At 42.3% G+C, this 8,620-nt stretch overlaps 1 protein-coding gene across 1 annotated transcript; it reads left to right on the top strand.

Moving 5' to 3' along the window:
* The first annotated feature begins 759 nt into the window (after nucleotides 1-759).
* Nucleotides 760-8,076, top strand: C7H2orf69 (chromosome 7 C2orf69 homolog). The gene is made up of 2 exons (XM_063342077.1): nucleotides 760-1,117; nucleotides 2,767-8,076. The coding sequence occupies exons 1-2, from the start codon at nucleotides 815-817 to the stop codon at nucleotides 3,604-3,606; spliced, it is 1,143 nt and encodes a 380-aa protein (XP_063198147.1). The 5' UTR covers nucleotides 760-814; the 3' UTR covers nucleotides 3,607-8,076.
* Nucleotides 8,077-8,620: the final 544 nt, after the last annotated feature.

The following is an 8,620-nucleotide window of genomic DNA, read 5'->3' as shown; positions in this document are numbered from 1 at the left end:
TATTTTCAAGCTAAAGGTGATCAGAGGGCTGGAGCACCTCTCCTATGAGGACTGGCTGAGAGTTGGGATCGTTCAGCCCAGAGAACAGGCAGCTCCTGGGAGACCTTATAGCAGCCTTCCAGTACCTAAAGGGAGCCTACAGGAAAGCTGGAGAGGGACTTTTTGCAAGGGCACATAGTGATAGGATGAGGGGTAATGGCTTCAAACTGGAAGAGGGTAGGTTTAGATTGGATATTAGGAAGAAGTTCTTTACTGTGAGGGTGGTGAGACACTGGAACAGGTTGCCCAGGGAAGTTGTGGATGCCCCATCCCTGGAAGTGTTGAAGGCCAGGCCGGATGAGACTTTGAGCAACCTGGTCTAGCAGGAGGCATCCATGCCTATGGGTGATCTTCAAGGTCCCTTCCAACCCAAATCATTCTCTGATTCTAAAGCAGCACAGACAGCACACCAGCTGGGCACCACCACCTCAGCTGTGCTTCAGCCAGGGCAGGGTGAGACTGAGGGGCAGGCAGCTGCGCAGGCTCACCTGTGGTACCACACGGCCCTAGGAGAAGACAGCCCGGCGGCGATGAGGGGAGCCCCGCGAGGCCCCCTAAGGCGTGAAGCTGCTCGCCGCGCGACTTTTAAAGGCTTCGGTGACGTCACCCCTGGAGCGGGGCTAGCCGTTAGGCGCGCACGTGCGACGCCCCCTGCTGGGTCTCTGGAGGTCTCCGATAGGCGCAGGCCGGGGGCGGCGCGCAGGCGCGGTGCGTGGCCGGGCCGCGGGCGGGCAGGCAGGAGGCAGTCACTGCTGCGGTCGGTGCCGGCCCTTCCATGAGCCGTCGCTGCCCGCCGGCCGCCGCCTCGCTGCTGCGGGGGCTCATCGGCCCCGCCGCCCTTTGCCTGGGCAGGAGTATGAGCCTCTGCGGGGCGCCGGCCGCCTGCGCCGCGGGGCCTGCGAGCGGCGGCGGCGGCGCGGGCTTCTCAGCGCGGCTGAGCCCGCCCTGGCTGCGGCTGCCTGAGGTGCCGGGCGCGGAGCCGCAGCGGGCCAACGAGCTGCTGCTGCTGCTGCCGCCAGCCCCGCGGGGCCCGGCCCCGCCGCAGCATCACGTTGTCTACTTCCCGGGGGACGTGCAGGTACGGCGGGGCGAGCCGCCGAGGGCGATAAGCAATGGCGGGTGGGAGCGGCCCGGGCGGCTGAGAGGGCCGGGAGCGGGGAAGCGGCGCTGGAGGGGGCCGCTGGCCGCACGGATCCTCCGGGGGTGAGGGGTGCGGAGGGGCTGGCGGCCGCAGCCCCCGGCAGGGTGCGTGGATCCCGCTGCGGCCGGCCGGAGCTCTCCCCCCGCGGGAAGAAGCATCTCTTGGACGCTCTCTGTCCGCTGCCGCCGGGTAAACGTAGCGGGGACGGGGCGCTCTTGAAAGCTGAAACGGGAGCAGCAGCGGCGGGGGAGCCTTCTTACATAGCGCTGCCTGCGACTGACATTTCTGGCGGTGACGGCGATGCCTGAAGTCGTATCGAAGAGTCTGTGGAGAGAAGACGGGTGAAGGCTCCTTTATCAGGGAGTGTAGAGATAGGACGAGGGGTAACGGTTTCAAACTGAAGGAGGGTAGATTTAGATTAGATATTGGGAAGGAATTCTTCACTCTGAGGGTGGTGAGACACTGGAAGAGGCCCAGAGAAGCTGTGGGTGCCCCATCCCTGGAGGTGTTCAAGGCCAGGCTGGATGGGGCTTTGAGCAGCCTGGTCTAGTGGGAGGTGTCCCTGCCCATGGCAGGGGGGGTGGAAACAGATGATCTTTAAGGTCCCTTCCAACCCAAACCATTCTGTGATTCTCTGAAATCCTAAAAATGGGAAGTTTTCCTTGGCAGGCTTCGCACTGCATTTCTGTGCCCGTGTACAAACAGTCCAGTGAGTATTTCACAGGCACTGGTGCTTTCTCAGCATGCCCTGAAGAAGGCATGTGTTTTCTCTTGAGTTAACAAGGAATTGAAAATAGAGACTCTCAAGTGCTGTCCCTAAGCGTGTGGTCGACCTCTGTAATGTTACATACTCTGGTACTCTGGGTAGTCAGCTAATCTCAAAAGTCATTACTTTTCATAAGCAAGGATCGTGTATTTTTGTTCTGGGAAAAGGCTTTCCTTTTCTGTAAGATAAAGAGAGAATTTGGTGGATTTTCATTCTAAGGATTGGAGTGGAGTAAGAAAACCTTTCTGGTTACCATTCCTGGATATGGCTTTATTATTCCTTAATAAAATAAACTAATTAGTATTCTCTGCCATTATTAATTCAGAGGTGAGGATTGTTCATGACTTGGGGGTTAATCATGCAGCTGAATGGGAGGGATTTTTTTGTGTGTATAAAAATTAGAAAATTTATTACCAAGTTTTAAGTCTGTTGCTTGTCTGTAATAAGATAATCAGTATTTCTGCTGATGGAGATAATACAGTAAAATTATGTATTCTGTGTCATACTAAGTTGAATAATACCTTAGTATTCTCTTGGAGTGAAGTCAATAAAAATTATGAATACTTCCACGTGCTTATTTTTATTGTATTAATTTTGGAGATATTAAAAATGTGTAAATAAGTAAATAGAATAAGTAAATCTAAATATGGCAGTTTCTTTAATGTGTTTCTTGTTCTGGAAGCTTAGCAAGTCAGTGCCTCTTTAATGCATGTTTCTCTGATAGTTGTGGTCCTTTCTTATGAATATAAGTATGCTAGGCAGAGCTGAAGTATTTTCACAATGTAGTAATGTGTTTTTTTCTTTTTTTTTAATTTTTCAGAACTATCATGATGTCATGTCTTGCCACCCAGAAAACTTTCAGTGGGAGAACTGGAGTTTTGAAAATGTTGCTACCATACTTGCTCGCCGGTTCCCTAATAGCTTTATTTGGGTTGTAAAGTGTTCTCGAATGCACCTGCACAAATTCAGTTGCTATGACAACTTTGTGGCGAGCAACATGTTTGGAGCACCAGAGCACAGCACTGACTTAGGAGCTTTCAAGCATCTCCATGCTTTGCTAGTTAATGCATTCAGACTCTCCCAGAATATTCTGCTGTCCCAGAAAAGTGTGCACGGTGTCAGCAAGGATGCAAAAATAGCTGCTTGTAAATCACAGCCGCAGTCTGTTCCTACAACGAATGGCTGCCCATCCACAGAAGGAGAGAGAGATTGTGAATGCTCTAATAATTCTGCTATGAACTTCATTATACCATCTGCTGTAGGTGCAGTGTCGTTTACTTTGATTGGCTTCAGTAAAGGTTGTGTGGTTTTGAACCAGCTGCTTTATGAGCTGAAGGAAGCTAAAAAAGACAAGAATACAGATGCCTTCTTAAAAAACATAAAAGCAATTTACTGGTTGGATGGTGGGCACTCGGGAGGAAGCAATACGTGGGTTACTTACCCTGAAGTGCTGAAAGAACTTGCAGAGACAGGAATTGAAGTTCATGCTCATGTTACGCCATACCAAGTGTTTGACACAATGAGGTCATGGATTGGGAGAGAGCATGAGAAATTTGTACAGATACTTGAAGAATTTGGTGTGGAAATAAATGATCAACTGCATTTTGCTGATGACGCTCCCTCCTTAGACAACCATTTCAGAATTCATGAAGTATTTTGAGACTGTATGTATCTGAATAGTATATTCATTGTAAAAGCACTTTTGATACTGTAAATGTTGTCATTTAGATTTACAACTTTGAGCAGATGCTTTCTGAGGAGAATACTAAATCAGTCCTGTGTTGCTAATAGATACTATGTAAAAATTTCGGTAGCTTAAAAAGGAGTATTGGGACCCTATACCTACAACAGATGTCACTTGATTCCTGGAAAAAAAGTGTTATGAAGAACTATTCTATACATTTATTTTTTTTTGTGAAATGTGAACATTTATTTTCAAGCTGTTGGCAGAATTTTTAGTCCTGGGTGTCTAATGTCATATACTGCCTTTAAAGTACTCAAGACTCTCAAATGTCTGGCTACTTCCATTTAGTAGCTTCCAGGGCTAAAAACTTTGGTCTTTGTCAATAACACATATAACGTTAGGTTTTTGGCTTAAGGAAAACAATGATTGACAGAACAATCTTAGTTATATATTTTCTTGACAATTGCTTTAATTAATTAATTAAATCTTCCAGTTTTGTAACAGTTCTCCTATTGAAACAAAGTCACAAATATTTACCTTTGGAATAATAGTGCCAATCCATTTTTCTTCCTTATGTGCGCCTTGCCTCTTCTGTCGCTACAAGTTTCATTGTGTAGTGTCTGCCAGTGAATAGCTGTTTCTCCTGAGGGCTCGAAAGTTTTGATATGGCTAAGTTAAGTGACCAAGAGTGTTGATGAAAGTGTAGCCTACTGCTGTTTCAACATACCTTGCTATTGCTTTGACTAATTTCTAAAAGGACCAGCAGTAATATCTGTATTTTCAAGTCAAAAGGTGTCTTTATCCCTGCCTTGGACTGGTGAGTATTTTTCTTGATAATTGCTGCATTGATGTTGATCTAAATCAAGCCGTAAGTACATAACATATTACAAGTTGCATAAAAATTTTAGACTGTGTTGACTGCAGCTGTTTCAAAATGCTTCAATTTTTAGAACTATTATCTCCTTTAAATGTATAGCAGTAGTTGCTTCTACAGCCACCCAAAAGTCTGCTTTCAGACCCTAATTTTTCTTACAGAAAAAATACCTCCTCTAATTAAATACAAAGCTGGGCAAATCGGATACAAAAGATGGAATCTAGTTCAGATCCCAAACCTGAATGTTCTTCAGAAAGAATTGCTGAAAGATGGACAAATGAAGGTATTAGTAGAACTTTTCTAATGTTGTAAGTAACTTTTTCCATTTATCTATGGATAAATCTTAGAACCACTCTTAAAGACAACTGCAGCTATTAAGAATGAACCAGTAGCTTAAAATGGCTTTGGATTTCCTGGAATTATAGGAATACAATAGAAGAATACACAAACAAACGCAGCTCACTGCTGAAAAAAGGCATTTTATTCAACTTTGTTCCTATGTTTGATGGCTTAGCAACCTCTCCCCCTGCTTCTTGCTTCTCGTTTCTCATGCCTCTTACACTGTGAAAGCAAAGTCCTGGTTCATCTTTCTTCTGTTGGCATCATTAAAACTTAAAAGGTTCACTGGAGACAGTATTTTCACAACTCTTAGAGTGTTTGTGCACGTTAGTGATCACTGAAGAATGAGAAAAGTGTGTTGAACTCTTGAGAAAATTTTCTTAACACTCAAAATATTAAGGGTTGTAGGATTATGCATAGACCGTGTACCTTACAATGTGAATGTGAACTCTGTTGCTAATAGTAAATAGACTAATCTGTGTAGTTGATCAAAAGGGGAAATAATTTATTTTAATTGATGGAGAAAAGTGGAACGTGCAAGCTAACTCTAGCATTTTATGAAAGAATTTGAAATCTAGTTCCATCAGCTTTTTTTCTAAAACTCTTTCTTGGAGACTTTGTTCATTCCTATTTATTGATTATCTCCCTAATGGGCTTATAACAACTTGTTTATGTGTTCCAAGGAAGGCTGTTTCCCTTTTTTGGTCCTTTTGATAACACTTGCACCATACACGAGGACTTTTTTCTGTAAAGGAAATATGGGTCATGTAACAAAGTGGTTTCAATAGGAAGCCTACAAATTGCTTGGAATATCTTTGATTGCCCACTTATAAAATAAAATTTAAAAAAATTAACAACAGAAAACCTCCAAATGCACCACTGATCTTGTGCCCTCTCATTTCAGTTTTAGACTGATCAGGCTAACTTGAGTATGCTAACACTTGCCCTATCCAATAACAGTACAGATCACAGACCAATTTCTAAACAATTCTGTGCCAGCCAAAACAGCAGGAGTAGGTTCTTGCAAGCTTTTGGAAACAGCTATTAAAATATTGACATTGTCTTCGGAAGTTTCTGGATGGCTGTCCTGTGAAAATAACATTAGCCTGTTTGATGGAGGCTGCTTACAATAACTGTTAAATAGGCTCAAGTGTTACTGTTAAATAGGCTAAAGTGTTGCTGTATTAATTTGAAGAATAAGCACTTTGTTGTAAAACTAATCTTGTTCTGAGACTTCACGTTGTGGAGAGAAAACTGACTGGTTGTTTTTAATTCTCTAAACAGTTGTAGTACTCTGTTGGAATGTGCCTCTGTCATTCACTACAATGCACGCTAAAAATAAATTTTGCAAACAATGTAGAAAATAAACTATTTCTAATGGGTGAAACCACTTTGATGTGAATGTAAAACCCTTAAACAAGGAATGTGCAGTTAAGTTCTGTGGATTAAGCTTTATCAGATGTTTGTGGAGATCTAGTTGGAAAAAAAATCAGATTTATTTGGTAACTTTTCTTCAAGGCAGGCTTTGTATTTGCGTAGTCAGCATCTGTAATTCTAAAGCAGCTTTCTAGCATCTCACATACATGGGAAAGCTGGCATGAGGTACCCAAGGGTGTGAACATTTATTTCTATGTTAGGATGAAATGGTTCATAGTTTGTACAAGCCTGTCTTTCAACATTAACTGTAAAGGCAGTTTTTAATAAGCTCAGATGTAAAGTTAAGTGATTCTCATGCTTACTTACAGTGGTTTAGTTCAAGACATTTCTGTTTTTGAATGCAGTGAGCAACATTACGTAGTCCTTAGTACAACATGGTATGTAATAGCTGGTATTATTTATATTACATGCTTGTTTCTTGGACAATAGACAAGATACTCTTCAGATTTTGAGAAATGCTAAAATGTTTTAAGCTTTTCCTGTTAAATTCCTTTAAAACAGGGTTTGATTATGTGAAATTATCCAGATTCTGTATGACTTACATGATTTTATTTTGTGTGCATCTTAAATACTAGAAACTTTGGTCACCTTCTTCCTATGTAGGACTAATTTAGTTCCATCTCTGTAAATGCTAAGGCATAAATCAGTATCAGCCCCTAATTTTGAAAGGTGATTAAAGGTCCAAGTCTTAACGTATTGCTGAAAGGAGCAATCTTTTCTGTCCTCCCATTGATAACATGGGTAGCACAAGCACTTTATGGTGAGCTGTTCTATCTTACTAAACATTATTGCTGATAGAAATAACTAATGGAGTGCTATCTATTTAAATAGTCGTAGAAATTATTTTCAATTTGACTCCAAAGTCAGTTCATGAGTTAGGATGTTACAACTGTGGATATTCACAGGTAAAAGTGATTGTGCATCATCATGTGCTCGTTTTCCCAACAGATTCTTTTTGAGCTATTTGCAGAAAGAAAACATCAGCTGTTTTCTTCCTCGCTCTCATGGTGCTTTTTACAATGCTGTCTTTCCTGAGCTAACAGTTACTTCACCATCTCTGCAGATAAACAATATTTGTTGTCTGAAAGTTGAAGCACTGAGGTTAAAGTATACCCATCCATTTACTTTGAATTCTTATTTTAAATTCTTATGAATTAATATAAGAGGGAAGTTAAAGAACAGTAAAAATTTTGGAATGTGTGTACTTTTGAGAGACACAATTTTAGGTCCATCACTGCTTAGCAGAATCCACAAACATGAATTGTGTGTCTGGTGTCCCTGTGCAATACAAAAGCAAAGGCGTATCTCTCAGACTGCAATCCACAAGAGACAACCTCTTCAAATCACCTTTGGAGTTACTTCTTCTCGATCTTTTTAATCTCATATTGAAATACCATTTCCTTTTTAGAAGGATGGTAGATTAAAGAAGAAAAAAAGTTTACTTCTGATGCTCATACCTGATGAAAATTTAGACACATTGAATATTGCTGATGGAGACCCTAGACCAAGGCTGGCTTTCTGTTGGTCTTTAGGAACTCTTAACTCTGTTCAGATGCAAGGTGAAGTATTATCGGCATAATTCACTTCTGCTGACAAAACCCACGCAGGATTAGCTGTCCCACATCACTGTGGAAACCATGGAATACTGATTCAGGCAGTCATTTTGCATATAATGTAATATGGGTTATAAAGTAGTGATGGCTTTGTAGTTGTCTCCTGTCATTAGGGCTTCATTGCATGTTTCCAAGTGACCCAAGAAGTGCGGTATTCTACTTAACCAAATGACCAGAAAAGCATCTGGTAGAACAAAAAGGGAAAAATATATTCATATCTGTTTTAGTTCATGTGTATAAATGTCTTATGTACTTGAAAAGCAGGAGAATGCCATTACTTCAAGGTTCAGAATAAATTTTCCTTCTTTTAGTAAGCTTTCAGAGAGCACTTTCAGTCATGATTGTTAGTTTCCTTTGTTAAACTTGGCACTTCAGAGCTGAGTTGTTTCTCAAGAAAGCACTGCTGCAAGACACAGAAAACAGTCGAGGACGTATCCCTGCTGAAGTGCAAAACAAGGCTCTTCACGTCCCCCACACCAGAGTTTACCCTCAGAGCAATACTCCTGAGCCTGGGCGTAAGTCAAAGCTATTGCATCCCTCACAGGCTATCTGCATAGCTCTTCTTTCTCGTTCCCCATCATGAGAAATACGTTGGTTTTGTGTGATGGAAGTTTTAAGTAGTTCATGTACTGGTTGACAGCTGAAGTATAAATGTTTTCACAGCAGAAATTGTTCATTACTGTGATCTGCGTTGTTCCTGCATGCAATAGCTTCTGAGCATTTTTGT

This window comes from Chroicocephalus ridibundus, chromosome 7 (genome assembly GCF_963924245.1).
Source record: "Chroicocephalus ridibundus chromosome 7, bChrRid1.1, whole genome shotgun sequence".
In the NCBI taxonomy this organism is placed as follows: Eukaryota; Metazoa; Chordata; class Aves; order Charadriiformes; family Laridae; genus Chroicocephalus; species Chroicocephalus ridibundus.
Note: the sequence above shows the minus strand (reverse complement) of the source record. Positions and strands in the feature narration are given on the sequence as shown.

Coding starts and splice junctions, on each gene's coding strand:
- C7H2orf69 (XM_063342077.1), top strand. CDS start 815: ATGAGCCGTCGCTGCCCGCCGGCCGCCGCCTCGCTGCTGCGGGGGCTC. Junction 1,118..2,766: donor ACTTCCCGGGGGACGTGCAG/GTACGGCGGGGC, acceptor TTAATTTTTCAG/AACTATCATGATGTCATGTC.